Raw genomic sequence first — 20048 nt, 5'->3', positions numbered from 1 at the left:
AGGTGCTGCCATCCATTTATGGCTTTGTTGGACATAGCTGCTAGTGCATGGCTAATTTTAAATCTCATATCGAACCAACAGAACTTAGACATCTGCTGTATGGTGGAGATACAAAGCCAGCAATTTATACACATTATTCTTTATATATGCAAAATGCTATGCAGTAAAATAGGAACCATAACAATGTGGAAAATGAAAAATAAAATGTAATTATTTTAAATATTTATCTTAGATTGTATATACTTCCTCTACAGTTGTTCGCTAGTTATATTACATTAGCTGCAATTGTGTACTCATTTCAATGCTACCTTATTTTATCATTTAAACCAAACTAAACCAAACTAAACCAATGTGTTAAATAAATAGTATAATGTCTATATAGGGATTTCAGCATCTGCAAATGCAGCAACATGCTTATAGCACCACATTTACTAGGATTTGGGTAACAACTTTTTTGATTCACTTCAGTAAAAATAGTTTTAGATAAGACACCACTAAAGGATAAGTCTACCATAGATGGGTGCACATGGCCCACAGAGCCTGTTTTGCAAAAGGGACTGCTGGACTATCTGCAGCTGTTTGTTAGATAGTGTCTCTTGCAGCGACTTCAGGCTATGCAGTCTTCTGCATGTGACCCAGCCCCCACGAACGTATCGTCTTTCCAGCATCAGCAGTTTTAAATCTTTGTATGGAATAGTTACCTTGCCTCCAGAAGGTGTAAACTTTGCACAAGACGTACACACTTCGAGAGAGTGTATCTAACCACAGACAGGGTAGGGGTTGTATTTAGAAAAATAGACCATTTGGCATCTGTTATATACCATCTGGAAAAAAACAGGCCACAGCTATTCTTTACGGGGACATAGCAAAAGGGTTCCTAGACCTGTTTTTACCCCAGTGAAAATGTAGAAATCTTACTGCTTACTTTCCATGGATTCAGATGCATGATGTACTTTCTATAGAATAGACACATACGCCTGTTGTACTGAATTTGGTATTCCAAAAATTTAAACACCTTAATGTCATCATCATCATTTGTTTATATAGCGCCACTAATTCCGCAGCGCTGTACAGAGAACTCACACACATCAGTCCCTAACCCATTGGGGCTTACAGTCTAAATTCCCTAACTCACACACACAGATAGACACACAGACAGACTAGGGTCAATTTGTTAGCAGCTAATTAATCTACCAGTATGTTTTTGGTGTGTGGGAGGAAACTGGAGCACCTGGAGGAAACCCATGCAAACACGGAGAGAACAGATAAGGCCATGGCCGGGAATTGAACGCATGACCCCAGTGCTGTAAGGCAGAAGTACTAACCACTACGCCACCGTGCTGCCCAATTTTCTGTTTTGCAATTATGTATATCTACATTCAGTACATTCAGGAGCGCACGGAGGATTTTTCGGGGGGGGGGGGGCGTTTCCTCCGCCCCGAAAAAAATAATAATTCCTAGAGACCCACCACTAGCCATCCCTCAGTCTTGCAGAGGCCAGCACGCCACATCAGCCTCTGTATTCATGATTTACAACAAAATAAATGTTTGAAGGCCTTTTTATGATATTTTGTAGCATAACATTAACATTTCAAGAGTCCTATTTTGCTGCTGACAGCTTTGTTTGTTTAAAAGAAATTCAAGTATATTCATATTATAATCGTGCCCTTTTCTATCTGAATTACATGCTTGTTTCTCCTTAAGGAGTAGATGTAAAACCAGGGTGCTAGACACTTCCAAGAGCATCGTAGAGCCAAAGAGTTAGTAAGAAGTAATTCTTGTGGGCTTAATATTTCCTGGAATTTCTCTTTTTTTTTTTTGCTCCAGTAAGTTATGTGATCTCATGCAAAGGACTTTTCATTATTTTATTTTCTTTTCATAATGACCACATTATTGCAGAATTATGACCGTTTATCTACACAGTACTTTGTTCAAAAAACGTTCAAGTGACTGATCATAGGAAGTACATTTAAGACACAACAGGCCTTATATTAAATGTTCATGGTGTTGATAGACCTTATCTTTTCTGTTTTACAGTATTTATTTAGCTGTAAAACAAAGTATTCCCATGCATTTCACTCACACACATTTTGCAATTATAAATAAAAAGTCATAAGCTCTGTATTGTTACAGAATTATATTGAATTATTCCGGCATTGTTATCAGCAGTAATTACATACATTGCTTTACTATGAACAGTTACTAGGAAGTGGAGCACTGTGTGGTGTATAATATGACAGTATAGCTTAATGTTTTGATGAAAATATTGCAACATTTCCTGTCCAGTTTTGTTTTTGTGCTTTTTACCCACTGACCCCTGCAAAACAAAATTGTTTTCATTAGCACCATTAGATGTGCAGGCAGGGGTCAAAGTGGAAATTTACAAGTAGCGTTATGAAAAATGTAATGGGAATGTAAGTGAATGGAATATTATAGTTTTACAATGAAGGAAGTAAGAGAAGTGGCAGGTTAGCATACCACCGTATACATCCCCAATTCGACCACTGTGCGCAGGTGTACAAATACCCATGCCATACATTGTGCTATCAACCAGGGCCAACCTACCTATTAAGTGTTGCAAGTGACTGCCTAGGCCAGGTTGATTTTTTTTTAATATACAACGCCTCCAAATTGCACCACCGGGCTGATGCCTGAAGGGTCCGTGACTCTGTTGAAGGCATGGTGGCTATCCTCACATTGCAGCAGGGATTGTTGTTTCTGCTGCTGTCTATTCACTCGGAGGTCTTGTACTTAGCAAGGAATTTGAGGAGGTGGCTGCTTGTGACAGTGCGGCTAATCTGATAGCATTTTGCATTGCTGCTTAGAAAGTGTACGCAGCCTACTCCTCCTCTGAGTCCTAGCTTCCACTGCAGCCTCTATGAGATGTGTTACACAAATAGTAAGTAATCATTGCACCATTGCTGATATAATCAATATATGTGTGCATGCTTCTAATATCTGTGGGCAGTGGTGGCATAAATAATACTTGTGTCATAATGTTTGAAAATGCTGCTGATGAGAAGTTCAGTATTGGTGGCATAATGATGTGAACACTGCTAGTGGCATAATCAATACTGGTGGCATAATGGGCCTGATTCATTAAAGCACACAAAGCAAAAAAATTAGTACATTTGCACCTTGGCAAAACCATGTTGCATTGGAGAGGGAGGTAAATTTAAAATGTGGGGCTAGATTTATATTTGGGATAGGACATGTCATAGATCAACTTTAAATTTCAGTGTAAAATGAAGCTATCAAGTATTTGTGTGCTACATGAAACAGCCAGTATTTTCCTTATGTGCAAAATAATAAACAAATTTGTACCCCTTGTATTGTAACATGGTTTGTCCAGGAGCAAATGTATTCCTTTTTTTTTTGCTTTGGGTGCCTTAGTGAATCCGGCCCAATGTGCGTAAGTGCTACTTCTGACATAAAATTGAGCTGGCTTAATTAGTGGAGGTACAGCTTCTTGTATAAGTAATATCAGGAGCACCGTCATTATGGGCAGGGAGCACAGGAGCTCAAGCTGGAGGGAGCCCCAAAACTAGGGGCCCTGTTTGGTCTTAATCCAACTCTGATATAGCCCGTGTATCTGTTACAATGAACATGGGCAGGATAACAGAAGCATCTTGTGCATTACCAAGATACGGTCACACAAACTCCCCAGTGATTAGTACAGCAAGAAAAGGAAAGTGTGTTAAACAACCTTGTGCTAATTAACATAATAATAACATTTAGAAATTTGTCACTACAACAAAACATATACATACCTCATACTTGCCAACATGGGCAAGATGATTCCCGGGAGGTCCAGGGTGCAGGGGCAGGGTTCAAAGAATCACTTCATTAGCCCCGACCCCAAAATGGACATTGTTACTCTGGACCAATAAAAACAGGGGGGGGGGGGGGCACGATGGGCCTGTGATGTCACTAGGCTTTGCCCCTCCGTTTATTTTACACAGCCGGCCAGGATAAGGGAGAATTGCCTGCTCTTCCGGTAGTCCCGTAGGACTCCCAGAAATTCGGGAGTCTCCTAGACATTCCTGGAGAGTAGGCAACTATGACATACCTGAATTAGCCAATAGTACTGCCACTTTAGCATGACCAGTGGCCAGAGTTATAAAATATATATATGTGCTAATGTAATTGTTTCCTGACGGTTTTCTAGTGTATTGTCTGAACTTGTGTTCAATCACCAAAAAGAGCAGTCAATTATCCCCCAAAATGTTGACATTGTCATTTAAAAAAATATAATTAATCAACAATGATTATAACCTTAAGTCTCAACCCCCAGCTCAAGATTCATAGGAATAATAAGTGTGCTAAGTTAAATATTTACAGTTACTTGATAAGTGTAGCATTACATGGCTTGGCACAAAGAGCCATTCTGATGCAAGTACAGACTAAATTTGATAAGACATTAAACTGCAAATATAACTATTTTGTCCATCAAAACCCTTTGAGACATATTGACATGATCATAAAGGAATGTAATTCTATGGCCATTTTTTGCTTTGTAGCCACTCCAAAAAAAACTTCTTGAATTTTGCACCTTTTGCTGGTGGAGCTTGTATTTCATCTCAGATCCTGACATACAAGGGGTGCAAATGCAATTTTTTCACATGCAGGGAAAATACAGTCTGCCTTTGCATGTAGTACACAATTAATGGGCAGCTTTATTGTTACACTGGAATTTAGCGTTAAGCTAATATGTGTCCCCGCCCATCGAACAGCCTATGAATTGTCAGTACCTTAGTTTACCTAGAGCTGGCAGCCTCTGAGTACCTTCAAGCTTAGCTTAGGGGTACAAAGACGGTTCTACAGGCAGGTAACCTACTAAGGTATATGCTTAGTCTTACAGAGTTCAGGTCTAATAGTTATTATATGTATGCATACATCGTGCACACAATTCTTTCCATTATCTTTAGTTGGTAAACACTTTGGGAGCAGGGCCCTCATTACCCACAGGTTTAGTCTGGTTTCTTTAGTCTATTAATGTTAATGCCATGTTCTTGTAATAGTTGTGTACAGAGCTGTGGAATATATTGGTGCTATAGGAATATTTTTTATGTAATCTATGTATAATAAGTACCAACAATGACTTTACGGCATAAGAACATTTCCATATCTGTATAAAAAAGTGGTACAAGTTTTGTACTTGCAATAAAGGAAAAGGGGAGCTGGTGGGGGAAGGGAAAGAAACGAGAAGGGAACAGAGTCTCCCACCAATTTCATATATATTTTTCAGTATAATACGTTTAAGATCAATAAATAATATTTAATAAAAAATAAAAAATATATATTGTGGATAGTTTTCCTTTGATAATAAGCAAGTAATGTAAATAATGCATATTGCGTTTTAGATCGCAAACAGATGAGTATTGAAATCAGGCATTCTAAGTCTTGTAAATGCTCTCTGACACTGGAGCCTGAAAGATAATGTAAATGTATGAACCCATACACACATAACTTCTAACAAGCGTTTGGTTTTGTGTTGCGTTGCATCAATGTTGATGTTGCCTGCAGCATTGACAATCATTAATGCTCTGTAAAATTTCATGGAGTTTTATGGGAATTCCTGTCAAAGCACTATGTTAAGTACATAATAAATTATGCTGGAACACAGCTTTGAGACACGTTAATGAATGCATTTTAAAGCTTCCTGGATATTACATCACCTACATTTCAACTAGCGTCGTTTTGCAACACCTGGGTGTATGTAGCTTCAGTAAGAGAATACCTAAATCTCTGGTAGTATATGTCAAACATCAATGTATTTTACATGACATTTCAGAAAGCTTTTAAAATGCCACACAGTAACAGAATGTAAAATGGCACCAGAAGATGTTACACTAAATGGATGGAAATTATATATTTAGTATGGCTATAATTATTTTACTTTCTCCATTTGTTCTAGAATTCTTACCACAGGCATTTGGAATGCCATTATCACAAGTGATTGCCAATGACAGGGCACAGAAGCTAAAGCAAGATTCTCAGAAAGATGAGCAGAGAGAGGTGACTGATTTTGTAACATCTATCCTGCCGTTTGGAACCAGACGACAGAATAAAGAGCTCTCTAGTAGTAATTCATCTCTTAGCTCGACTTCGGAAACTCCAAATGAATCCACATCTCCCAATACCCCAGAGGCAGCACCTCGGGCACGGAGGAGGGTGAGTTGATGGTTTAAAAAATAAAAACATGTGCTTGGACCATGAGTATTTCAATGTACTATTAATTAATTCATGTAAACAGATCCATTTTTTTTATTACTGAGACAAATGCCATCTGTGGTTGAATAGAATAAAATATAATTTGTTGCTTTAAACAAATTAAACACGTTGAAGAACTTTATTAAGTACTTCATTGTGCTATGTGTCAATTTTACTGGAAATATTTTTGATTCATTTCTTATTCAACCGAAGTTCCATTGTTTATTGGTTTTTGTAGGACATATAAGGTTTTATTTTAATAGAGTAAATATATCTTTGTGCATAATATATAGAAAATAATAGCATACAATTTCCTATGATTTTTTTTACCTTTATACAACCCCGTGCAACCCCTGAAATGTACACCAAAATGTAATCAGCAAGTTTTCACAACCAACATGTGTAATTTAATGAAGGTCCTGTCATGAGCCTACGTACTGCTTGCGACAGCTCGGCTGCTTTCTCTGCCCGTGTTCCGGCTGTCTGACATTCAATTCTGGACAGGACATCCCGGTTGCCTGGGTTACAACTGGAACGCTCCTGATATTTCCGCCATGCCCCAGCATAGATGCAGATCACTGGGGCACATGTGTGGGGGCATATTAATCTATTATTCGCTGTCTGTGGCAAAGTTTAGGTGCACTCTGGCCCCACTCTGATTGGCTCTCTGTGCTATTCTGTATTTAGCCTCCCTGCCAGTTATAGCGTTCATGACTGTGGATCTCCTTCCGATTGATTACTGTTACTGACCCATGGCTTGATCTGGACTCCAGTTGTATGCTGATTGCTCTGTCCTCTGGCTTGTTAATTGGATATTCTTGCTTGCTGCCAGCCCTGACCTTTTGCCTGTTTCTGACTACTATATCTGCTACGGACCCCTGACCTCGGTGTGCTTCTGACTACCCGCTACCATCCTGTCAACTGCCTCCTATTCCCTTGCTGCGGTATTGCTCATAAACTTACACTTCGCTAGAGTTAAAGACCTGGCAGCATCTTAGTACCTGTGAGCGCGACAAGCTCTACGGGAAAGGTGGCTGCTATAGGCAAAGACCTCTTTTCCGAGTTTCGCAAGCTTATGACAACAGTCATTAGTTTGTAACAGGTCCTTCTTTTATTTCTTAAAAAAAGGAGAGACAGATGAGAATTCATGAATCACCTATGGGTCTCCCTCCTCTATGCCCTAAGCCCTAGTATAAAACGTATCTAAAGATACCTGGGAGACTGGAAGGCTTTAAGAAAAGGTGGGTTTTTAAAGCCTGTTTGAAACTGGACAGATTAGGGGAAGTTCTGATGGAGGGAGGGAGCTTGTTCCAGTGGAGGGGGGCAGCGGGGGCTTCACAAAATATGTTCTTGTATTGAGCAATATTACCATTAGCCCTGTAAAGAACAATAACCTACAAAGAGATGCATGTGACTAATATAAAATTATGGCATGTAGTTATAGTATACAGTCTGATTCACAACAATATCATTCACTAATAGAAATTAGGACCAGCGTTAGCCCCATACCTGAAATGGATCTATTAGGGTTTTACTGTAAGTTCCCTATATTATATTAAATTATAGCATTGCATTTAGTAGCTCGAGTTGTGAGTCTATTTGGGTGAGCCTTTACTAACTTTGCATCCATTGTTCTTTGTAATATTTTTCAAGTCATATGAGTGGGGATGGGAACAGTTAATAAACTGCAATTTTGAAATTGTTCCACAGATTCTCAATGGGGTTGAGGTCTGGGCTTTGACTGGTCCATTCCAGGACGTTTATTTGTATTTATGCCACTCCAATCTGTATTTTCCTGCATGGGTTATTGTCCTGCTGGAATATTCTCCCAATCCCTACCTTTGAATCTTAATTACTGAATGACCTCAGACGATTAAGGAGATGTTAATATCAGTCCCACCACATATTGCTCCCCAAGTAATGAGGTGCTAACTTATCACTAGTTATTTGTACAGTACAATCTAGAGGACTACATGGTAATCATAGAATACCAAATATTATGGAGGCCCAAAATTGTATTAGTTTTGTCTCTTATTGTGCAGTATGTATTGATGTCAATTATAAAAAGTCAGTCTTTGTAGTTTAATGATCATTGAAGCATACACGTCAAGTCAAAATGGTTGAAACTTCTGCCAAGGTAGAAAACAATAGACTTCTGGTTGGGGACTCTTTAATGATTGTATTACTGCTTTCAAGCCCCCAATCATAAAGCCTGGTAAAGATTGCAGGTAAAAATAATGAAAAATAATAATGTATATCAAACTCTATGCACAAAGTTTACTAAAGTACATATTGCTATAAGCAACCATTGTCATCCATGGCTTGAAGTGATGCAGATCATGGACTCCTTTTGGTAAAAGTATTTTTTGTGCTAGATTGCTTAAGTTTATCTCAATTTCACTGTGTGTCTGCCTAACATATTGAAACAATAATATAATAAAACTTGATGAGATAGTGCAGTTGTCATCTTCTAATTGCTACCATACTCGATAGAAACCAGAGCGTAATCTCAGCCGTTTACTTCACATTTAAGCATTTTTAATAACAAATGTTCCAAATTGTGTTTCGTGAATGTATAACAGTCAACTCTTTGAAATGCATAAGTTAATTCCATTTTTTTCTAGTCTATAGTTCAAGGTCTATTCATTATTATTCTTAAAAATTTGTCCCCGTTGTTGTATTTGATTTGGAGCTCACTGGATGTAAAATGCAGCAGCCACATGGATCATAAATATCTCTACTGACCAGCACATCATTCACATGCACCATTTTATCTCAATTTGGTCCAGGCTTTCTTTTCTTAAGTTGATCATATGGGATCATCGATCCCTATTCTTGCTGCTTTTACATCCAGCCAACTTCCATATTCAGGCTATGCAGATCTCTGAAGACGGACCATTTGGGAAAAAATGTTTTTCTGGATGAATACTTACATTTATTTTTACAGTTTATTGCAGGGTTGAGACACTTGCTGCCTTGGCTGCATAGTAATCTCTTAGCATCAGAGGAACCAATGCATAGCTAGAAACGAGAGCTGGCTCCTGATTGGATGACTTCAGCTCTCTTCCAGTCAAGTTGAGCTTCAGACCCCTCTGTTGCTCAGAGATCATTACAGAGTATGTCCAGCACAGGTCCCAACTAACAGTACAGTTAATTGGAACATCAGACATCCTGACAAATTAAGCAAATTGTATGTGTTCCAAGTGACATAACATCACCAATGCAATAATGTGGGGAGATGTTAGGGAAGTAGAAACTTATTTTAGTGAAGAGCATGTCTATTGAATACTTTTTATTCAAATATTTCTAATACCCACAGTTCATTGATGGACAAATGCAAAATAGGGGCCTGATTCATTAAGGAACTTAACTTAAGAAACTTCTTATTTCAGTCTCCTGGACAAAACCATGTTACAATGCAAGGGGTGCAAATTAGTATTCTGTTTTGCACATAAGTTAAATACTGACTGTTTTTTCATGTAGCACACAAATATCAACTTTAAATTTCAGTGTACAAATAAGCTATCAAGTATTTGTGTGCTACATGAAAAAACAGTCAGTATTTAACTTATGTGCAAAATAGAAAACTAATTTGCACCCCTTGAATTGTAACATGGTTTTGTCCAGGAGACTGAAATAAGATGTTTCTTGAGTTAAGATCCTTAATGAATCAGGCCCTAGATTTCTGTAAATATGGAATAAATACATCTTATATCCAATAAATATGTATTCTGTTTTTGTGCAGAAACCAGCATCAGTGTGTATTATTGCTAACTGTTTGCTGGTCATCATGTGCATCCCAAATTTCTTGGACTTTAAGTTCCTCACAAACAAACCACAAACATTTTCTGATTCCCAAATCAAACAAATACATAACTTGGCCAAGCAAAAGTTACTGGTAATTATCCTCTCTTGCTGTGGGAAACGGAATATTTTGGACCTTAAAAAATTCATTACAAATATTATCTTTCTTAATCAAGGCAGATGACTTGCATCAAGCCCTACGCCTTCCTTTATTATCACAGAACTGTGTTTGGAAAAAACATAGAGATGAACTCTCTTGTACAAAAACATATTGAAATATATATTCCCACTATTGCCTAAAGCACAATACTGATGAATACATCAAAGAACAAACAAAGGTCTGGCAATTAATAATATGATAACAAGCTCTGTCCTTTTCACCCTCTTTTTATGTACACACAAACACTTTTCAGACAATCTGGCAACTTGTAAAAAAAAGCCCTTTTGGGAATTCACACTAAGGTTTCACTGACAATTTGCTGATACATGACCTGGGACATTTTGTTACATTAAAAATTCACCCCTGACTTCACCTTCATCAAGGATGATGGATTTGAAAACTGCTTTGAATAATCCGCTGTTGCATACTTGGTTAGTTCACTTTATTAATTAACAGCATATATCCAGCCGTTAGCATGTAACAGTTATCTTCTAAAGACTACTGATTTATCACATCTTTAAATAAATAAATAGGTATGTAACACATACAAGGTAAAATATTCATTGCAATTCAGGACAGGTACATAACAAAAGAAGCCTTTGCTAGAGTGAGCAGTTATATATGCATGGCTTGTGGGTAGGTTTACCAACAATTCAACTCCCAATATGTAAAAGGAAGGGAGTATAGACAACAATTTGGAGATATACGAAATATGATTGTGACTTCTGGTGATATTATTTTTTTTTTTTTACAATCTGTTTTTTTATTGAAGAAAGAATTAAACATCTTTAACAAACATATCTGTTTTGCATTGAACGATGCATTAAAGACATTTATAAATGATGCATATAAAGATACAAATGTGCGAAAAGGATGTGCCAATGCACCGTTATAGAAAACCAAATACCATTTAGCACACCTTAAAACATCATATAAGATGGGGGAAAGTCCAAGGGGGATAAAGCGAGGGAGAGGGGGTAGATCAGAGAGGGGAGAGGGAGGGGAGGGAGGGAGGAGGGGGTTCACTTATTCCAATGAGAGTACAATGATGAATCCTTAAATTCAAGCCACTTGAACCATATATGGTAGTACTCCCTATATTTGTCCCTTGATGAATAGTGTATGTCATCCATCGTTCTATATGACTCTAAACGTGCCAACAACTCTTTGACGGTGGGGATATTCTGAGTTCTCCAATGTACCGGGATCACGGCCTTTGCCGCATTGCTAAGATTTTTGATTGTAGATTTTTTATATTTAGAGATGGACAATTTATTATGATTCAATAACCAGTATTTGGGGCAGTTAGGTGGATCGAAGCCCATTATTTCCTTAGAAATTGAAAGGACTGCATCCCAGAAAGTTCTGAGAGCAGTGCATTCCCACCATATATGCAACGGAGTACCTGGCGCTGACATACAACGCCAACAAATGTTTGACGCCCCAGGAACCATCTTAGCCAGCAAGTTGGGGCATCTATACCACCTAGACAAAATCTTATATTGTGTCTCCACCACCCGCACACTGACCGAGCTTGATTGGGTACGTAAGAGGATATTTTTCCAATCTTGTTCAGGTATCGAACAGGCCAGCTCCTTCTCCCATTCTCGGATGAAGGTGGGTTGCTTATTATAAGCATGTTCGATGAGGATACTGTAGATGAGAGACAAAGTTTGTCTAGGGTTTACTGCAGTCGTACATAAAGATTCAAACTGGGTAAGTGGCCGCCCCACCGACTTCCTAACCTCTGAAGATCCCAGGAAATGGCGGAGCTGTATATATCACCAAATCTCTGTATTTGGTAGTTCCCATTTGGCTTGGAGAATGGTGAAGGGTAAGACCCCAGACACGTCCACCAGCTGGCTCGCCCTGCGGAGTCCTGCCCCAATCCAACATTTAAATGTCTGTCTTGTAAGTCCTGGGGGAAATTCTGGATTGTCAAATATCGGAGTCAAAGGCGAATGTCGTGATGAAATGTGAGGGATCGCCCGTAATTTGGCCCATCTAGTCAGGGCTGGTGATATTATAATACCAGATAATATATATAATATTCACTTAGTGCAATCCCAAATATAATCACTGATTACACCCACAGCCATTGGCTGTTTTTTACAGTGTTAATAGAGAAAAGTGATCCCAGCAAAATATTTGAATAGGTAGTGACTTTCTATTTCCCAATTGGGAAAATGGCTTTTACATAGTTAATATATACTGATATATATATAGAATATATGTAATATAGATCATAGAAAAGGCATGTAAGCATCTGACAATGTAACTTGGAATCTTATATTTCAGATGTGTCTAATCTATGTAAATACATTGTATGAAGACATTATAGAGCATGGGCTGCACCCACTCTGTGGCAGAAGAAGTAGTGGAGTGCTTCCGCCTTGTCCTGTAAAGTTCTACCAGAGAATTGCTCCTAAAAAGCAGGCCTAGAAGCTTGCATAGGAGAGCTCATACTTGCCAACATTAGCAGTCTCCCCTTCGAGAAATACCAGATGGGAGGTCAACTGGCAAGTGTGGGAGGAGTTGTGGTGACGCTATTGCATCACAGTAGCCCTGCCCCCGGTTGCAATTTGAGGACTCCCCAAAATTCAGGAATTTTCATAACTTTCCAGGAAAGTAAGCAAGTATGGGATAGCTGAGTCAGGTAGCTTATGCAAGGCATTACTAATAGATCCAGAGCAATGTAGAGCACTCATGTCTTTCTGCTGCCAGCTTAATTCGGAAATGATGGAGTCAGTGCTATCAATACAGGATTTTTACATACAGACAGGTTTTTAATGAAGTCTTAGCTGGAACAAAATTAATTAAACCTAAAAACAAGCAGTCCTGGCTAATATGGGACAATTGGGAACCGTACTCCTGCATAGTATAATTTTCATTGAAATGCTTCGTTCAAGCGTAGTGATTGGTAATGCAAGCATTTTAATATCTTTCGTGATCATTTAACAAATAGGGACACTGTTACATTGGGTTTGTGAATAAAGTATTACCTCATCTTTCAGAGAAACTATACAGAGAGAGAAAGGTGTAAAATATGATATGTCCTTGTGATTTACTATATTTTGTATTAAATAACCTTGCTCTTAGGGGGGAATTCAGTTAGCCACAAAATGTTTCAGGAACGACCGTGAGACACTTCGCGGTGGAGATTTGACAGAAATCTCCACTTATTTTTATGGGGTGCGAGGAATAATGACCTGCAATTTCTACTGTAGTTGCTGACAGTGCTGAGAGCCACATCAACGGTAATTGAATTCCATCCTTAATATCAAGAATTACATATTTATATGCAAAACAGACTTGTTAAAGTGTACACGTCACAGTAAACGCAGCTGTTTTGTGGGTTGATGTGATATTCTTTGGACTGTAACCTTTCAATTCACTAGAAACGAGTGACATCACTGAGACATAAGGCACTTCCTAAGGCACCAGCTCCAGGGCAGGTGTAAGTGTCGGCTGATAGTGATGACTAACACGGCATAGTCTTTGTTTTAAAAACTAGACATACAGTATGTGTGCCACTAGACAGAACATGTGTGTGCATGAAAGATTGACTATAAAAATGGATGGTATGTCATACTTGCCAACTCTCCCGGAATGTCCGGGAGACTCCCGAAATACGGGTTGGTCCCATGGACTCCCGGGAGCGTTGGCAAGTCTCCCACATCCCACGATTGCGGGGCTAAAATGAAGCGAATGGCATATATGATGCAGGGCGGGGCCAAAATGACGTGTTTGGTCACACCCCGCCCCCTCCCGCCCTCTAGACACCCCCCTCTCCCGTATACAACTTGCCAAAAGTATGAAAGTATGTGGTATGTACAGTATGCATTAAGAACATACTGATTTATTTACTATAAAAAAAAAAAGATTTTAACACATTTTTATTAATTATAGTATTAAGAGTTGTTCATTTATTTTATAGAATTTCTTTTTGCATGCATTCTGCTGGGACTTTATATCACACATATGCATGTGCTTATCCTGCTTTGTGCTCTGTCTGTCCACATACAGCAAGTAACATTTAGGCAGAGCTTACTTACACCCAGATTTAAATGGAAGCGTATCTTGAGATCCGCTTGTATTTGAATATGATCAGAACTATGCTCAAGTTCCGTGCTCGTATTTTTAAAACGCAAGTTGCATGCAGGTTACGTCCGCAGATAAATCAGTCCCATGAAGTTCAGTCAGTGTTATTTCCAGTTCTTTTATATCCGGCTACTTGAATATACGAAGATTTGCCAATACATTATCGGACCTGTATTTTACATTGCCAGATGCATAGTCATACACATGCATTATTTTGAACACAAATAGAAGATGGTTTTCAAAATTAAGGTATTTGTACCATATTTTGGTGACATCATGAAAGCTCACACGGCACCTCTAGGCCCCTTATTTTACTGTACTTGAATTATGTAGTAAATAAAACTGAAATGCAGTTAAAGCCATAATCACTTACCCTGAATATGTAAGGAAGCTGAAATGAGACACAATGGTAATTGTTTTATACTGCTAAATGAAAATAATCACTCTATATATACCACTCAATCATTTAGGCAGGCTAGATATCAGGTAAAATAACATAAGGCATTATTCACATACAAAGAGGGGAAAGAATTTGCTGGCAGTCGGCCTGTATCTTAGGTTAAAGCTACACAGCAATATAAATACATGAGTGCAAACGCAAAAGGAAGATCAATGCTTGTCTTCACCTATTTGTAACTCTGTATGTAAAACTAGTAAGGTGGAAGATTGTATCCCCTTATGGTAACTGTATTCATCTCTGTATGTTTAACCTCACTATCAAAAAGTAAAAAATTGTTTGTGAGACTTTTAAAGCTTCTCCCTAGTGACTATATGTAAATAAACCATGCTTGCCAACTCTCCTGGAATTTCACGGGAAAACAGCCCACTCTACCACATCCTATCCACTTCCTAGTCAAATAGGTGGGTTGGGGGCCTCCATGACACGTTTCATGGTGAATTGCGTCATTTTGTCATTGCCCCCTCCATTGCAAAATGACAAAAACACCTCATTCCATTATGGTGGCGGTACTAAAATTACTTGATTCACTGCACCCTGTCCCCCATCCGTACTCACACTTCACCTCCTAGAAAGTCGACAAGTGTGAAATAAACATCTATTCTGAGAGCAGTATTACATGGTAAAAGTTTGAATCAATGTTACACTCACTTTTTTGACACAGCAGTGCTAAGACAAAATCACACCTACAAACACCTATTTTGCCACATTTGGGGCTCAATGGTGTGAGGTAGAGGTTTTCTGCTTAGCAGGTAGGTTATTCATTGACTTAAAGGTGTGCTATGTTAATGATACTTTCAAAAGGGACATCTCCTGCATTATAGATGTTTATTTGTATATACGGTTGTGGTCAAAAATATTGGTACACTTGCCGTTTTTTCTAATAACGCAACACTTCTTCCCATAATATATTTGTTTTTCTTTGGTTTGCAGTCGAATAGAACACAAAAAGAACAATTACTAATTCTTAGGTTATTCTACACAGAAATCCTTAACTGGGTTGATTAAATTATTGGCGCCTTTTAGAAGTAGTTGGAAAAAACTTGATTTCATGCAGTTGATTCTGTTTTGCTTTGGAACAGATCTCACCTGTGGTGATTAGCAGGTGCCTGCAATATAAAAATCACTCATTAAACAAGCTTGAATAGACCCATTCTCCTGTTTTCTGTCACTGAATGTACTGTGATGTGCATGGAGAAAAGAAAGTCAGAAAACTGTCTGAGAAAGTCAGAAGATTGTAGCCAAGCATGGACAATCTCAAGGCTGAAAATAAATCTTCATAGACCTTAGAAAACTCCATCGAAGATTGCAGTGCAGGATTGTTCGAATGGTGGAGAAAGAACCTCTATCAACTACCAAACAGATTCAAGATGACCTTCAGACACAAGGTACGACAGTCACAACTCACACTACTATCCGTCACCAACTCAATAAAAGGGGTTTTTGCTGAGAGAGATATAAGAAATATAATATATAAGAAAATCCAACTGGAGTTTACCAAAACACACCTGAATAAGTCAGATTCCTACTTGGAGATGGTCCTGTGGACAGATGAAGCCAAATGAGTGTTTTGGTAAAGCACATCATCCTTATGTTTACATAAAGGAAATGGAGCTTTCAAAGATAAGAACACCTTCCTTATTGTGAAACATGTAGGAGGTTCAGTGATGCTTTGGGGTTGCTGTGCTGCATATAGCACTTTGCGCATTGAACATGTATATGGCATCATGACATCTGGACATTACCAGTCCATTTTGGGCGCAATGTTGCACCCATTGTCAGAAAACTGTCTCCGTGGAATGTCACGGCTCGTCCAGCGGTACATTGACCCCAAAAGTACCCAGGTATGGTACAAGACATGATGCTGGACTGTTCTGAAGTGTCCAGCAATGAGTCCAGGTGTAGAGGACACTTATGGAGAGATGTGAAAACAGCAGCAGGGAGAAGGCACCCTTGCACAAGAAAAGTGGACCAAACTGCCAGGAGAGAGGTGCAAGAAGCTCATCCATGGCTATACAAAGCTGTGAATTGCAGTTATTTTCACCAAAGGCTGGGCTCCCAAATATTAAGTCTAAGGTGTCAATAATTTTGTCAATGCCATTTTCTGATTTAAAAGGATATACAGTATTAAATTCTGAATAAAACCAGAGGTTCTGTAATATTAATAGATAAATAATTGTGGAGGCCAAATACTGTTGTTAATTTCAACTTATGATTAGTGTCAAAAGTTATTTGAAAAAAGTACAATGGTGGCAAATTTTTTGGCAACGACTGTATAATAGCAATATAAAGATGGCAGTCCATTTCTTACCTTATACTGTAGTCACCTATTTCTGCATATTCCTGAGGAATGGAACTAACCTTTTCATAATTCCTAGGGCATTGTCCACTTTATAGTGCCTCTTAGCAATGTATTTGAGAGGTTTAGATTTTGACGTTTGAATGTAATGTACAAACCATGCCGCTAACAGAGAAGAAATATTTGAGATCTCCTCATAGCCAGCTATAAATCCTAGTCAGATACGGGTGATGGTCTAATGAAGTGGTAGAATCCTAACTTAACCTGCTTTTGCACTAAATGAGAGAGTTCTATATTACTTCCTACTAAAAAAAATAATAATACCTATACAACTATTTACTTGTGTACATAAGATTGCAACATTTGCAAATACACTGGATAGGTCATAACGTAGGTGCGTAAGTCATGGTGTTTCCAATAAACTAAAAGCATTTTTGTGTGTCGCAGGGTGCAATGTCTGTGGACTCTATAACAGATCTTGATGACAGTCAGTCTCGACTGCTAGAGGCTCTACAGCTGTCTTTGCCAGCCGAGGCTCAAAGTAAGAAAGAAAAGGAAAGGGATAAAAAGCTCAGTCTGAACCCTATCTACAGACAAGTTCCCAGGCTTGTGGACAGCTGCTGTCTACATTTAGAAAAGAATGGTAAGTGCGAGGCTGATGTTTCCAGGAGTTACTGTGGTGCAGCACTGAAACAGATCCAACTGTAAAGGGATAGGTACAGATGTACATCAATACATTTAGTTATTCAACAACAGTTAAACGTAAATTTCATAAATATAACTGTCCACAATCTGGGATATCTGTGTGTGTTCTTTTATGTAGTTTTACTTTCGGTTGAGATTTTGAGGGCACAGTAGTTTTAAATTATTCAACTGATGGTAGTGGAGAACGCCTTGTTTCTGTAAGTTTTTATAGTGGGTAGCTCCTTACTTTAAAACTGCTATGGGGAAATAGGTATCTGATAAGTATCTATTAAAGCCAAGGCTGTGACAGGTATGACATACTTGCCTACTTTCACATGCTGAAATCCGGGAGATCCCGGACAGGGGGGCGTGACCGGAGGGTGTGAGTGAGTGGGACACTGTGAATCGCGTCATTTTGGCCCTGCCCACCGCGACGGAAACGTCATTTTGTTGCGGGGGCGGGTTCAAAATGACACAATTCACCCCGAATCGCATTATTTTGACTAACAACTTGTGGGATGCTGGAGACTTCCCTGCTCTCCCGGGAGTCCGGGAGACCTACCTGGATTTCGGGAGAGTTGGCAAGTTTGAGGAATGTTGCTTGTCACCCAAGTTCTACCTTTACCTTATTTCATAGTAAAAAAGAATAAGCTAATTTACATATAACCAAGTTTATTTCCATGGTAGACATTTATACTGAGGGGGATTAAAAAGATGCCTTGGTTTAAAATATAGCCTCTTCCCCTTTGTATGTCCTCTAGGTGATTTGCATGAGCCATAAACACTACTGTAAATTTTCTCTTATTTTTGTCTTAAAAATAAACAAATCTTTGACTACAATTTGCCTAACCTGATTTTCTGTGGTATGGTATCTGCTTCAACATTTAATCAGTCAAATCAAAGTAGCAGCAAAATGCAGTATTACCTTTTGTGCTGAAGGAATATTATGATCAAAGGAAAAAAATCAGCTAACTGATAGTGTTCTCCGTTTCAGGTCTACAGACAGTGGGAATCTTTAGAGTTGGAAGTTCCAAAAAGAGAGTACGACAGGTAAAGTATTATATCGTAAACAGTGGTTCCTTCCCTGTATTTTTATTTCATCAGTAATACAATAATGCCATGGGGATGTGATGAAATGTATGGGTAAGCTTTTCACTTATTTTTGTTTGAATTATTTTGTGCTAATAATAAACAAAGGAGAGTTATATTAAATAACAAAAACAACTCTGAGTGGAGTATAAATGACCTCTTTCCTCATGAACGACTAATTTGGGGGCTATACAGTACCTGTTCTCAACTTTTCTGCGACTCTAAACAATCTTTCACAGACACTTATGCACTGTGCTAACTCTCAGTTCAGCAGACTGTAGATTATCTGAGACTTATAGACTAGCTGCCTTTCCCAGCTACACTATTCGTTGTATTTGTATTACCTCTAACCGTATTCTGCCATCTAGCCTTAACCAGAAATACCTCATGTGCACATTAAGCTCCACCTTGTGCTGTCTGTGATGTATCAAGACATATATCTCTGTCTAACCCATTGGACGCACCTTGTGCTGTCTGTGATGTATCAAGACATATTTCCCTGTCTAACCCATTGGACGCACCTGAGCTATGCATTGAACAACACCGTAACCAGGACAAGTATATGTCTTATACCCCTAAAATACTAAATACTATGACTAAAATAACCACCATGTCCTTAAATGTATCTGGAAAATCTGACATGTTACCCTGACCTGATCCATACAGGTCACCACCTTCATGCTGCAGCCAAGTTTCTAGTATATGCTAAAAATATTGGTACAGGAAACCTCTTCATGACGCATGTGACTCTAGATAGATCAGACAGACCGGTTTATTTAAGTGTTAAAAAATATTCTTTCATATTGGGGCAACTTGTATTTAGGCTAATGATATTGGGCCTGATTCATTAAGGAACTTAGGCAAGAAAGTGAGAAGGTTTTCTTAAGTTTTCTGGACAAAACCATGTTGCAGTGCAAGGGGTGTAAATTAGTTTATTATTTTGCACATAAGTTAAATACTGTCTGTTTATTCATGTAGCACACAAATATCAACTTTAAATTTCAATGTATAAATAAGCTATCAAGTGTTTGTGTGCTACATGAAAATACAGCCAGTATGTCACGGGCACTAGGAGTCTTTGCCCAGGATATCACCAGATGATGGACTTACCAGAGTAATATAGCTGGTATTATGATTCTCTGGTAGCAGGGTGACAACGGAACAGGAGAAACAGCAGATGGTGAGAGAATGCTCAAGGAAAGTCTATGACTAGCAGCAACTGGTAATGAGTAGATGAATGT

At 38.5% G+C, this 20048-nt stretch overlaps 2 protein-coding genes across 3 annotated transcripts in view; one reads left to right on the top strand and one right to left on the bottom strand.

Annotated features, from left to right (window-relative positions):
• AMELX (amelogenin X-linked) overlaps positions 1-20048 on the bottom strand; it is a 198045-nt gene that overhangs the window by 74151 nt on the left and 103846 nt on the right. The window lies entirely within an intron of this gene.
• ARHGAP6 (Rho GTPase activating protein 6) overlaps positions 1-20048 on the top strand; it is a 550783-nt gene that overhangs the window by 509874 nt on the left and 20861 nt on the right. For both annotated transcript variants that reach the window (XM_075200309.1, XM_075200311.1), the window contains exons 4-6: positions 5918-6174; positions 17482-17677; positions 18713-18768. In XM_075200309.1, the coding sequence (XP_075056410.1) occupies positions 5918-6174; positions 17482-17677; positions 18713-18768 (509 nt within the window). The remainder of the gene's footprint in view (positions 1-5917; positions 6175-17481; positions 17678-18712; positions 18769-20048) is intronic.

The sequence above is a fragment of the Mixophyes fleayi genome, chromosome 2 (assembly GCF_038048845.1).
Source record: "Mixophyes fleayi isolate aMixFle1 chromosome 2, aMixFle1.hap1, whole genome shotgun sequence".
Lineage (NCBI taxonomy): Eukaryota > Metazoa > Chordata > Amphibia > Anura > Limnodynastidae > Mixophyes > Mixophyes fleayi.
The sequence above is the reverse complement of the archived record's forward strand: the minus strand, read 5'-3'. Positions and strand labels throughout refer to the sequence as shown.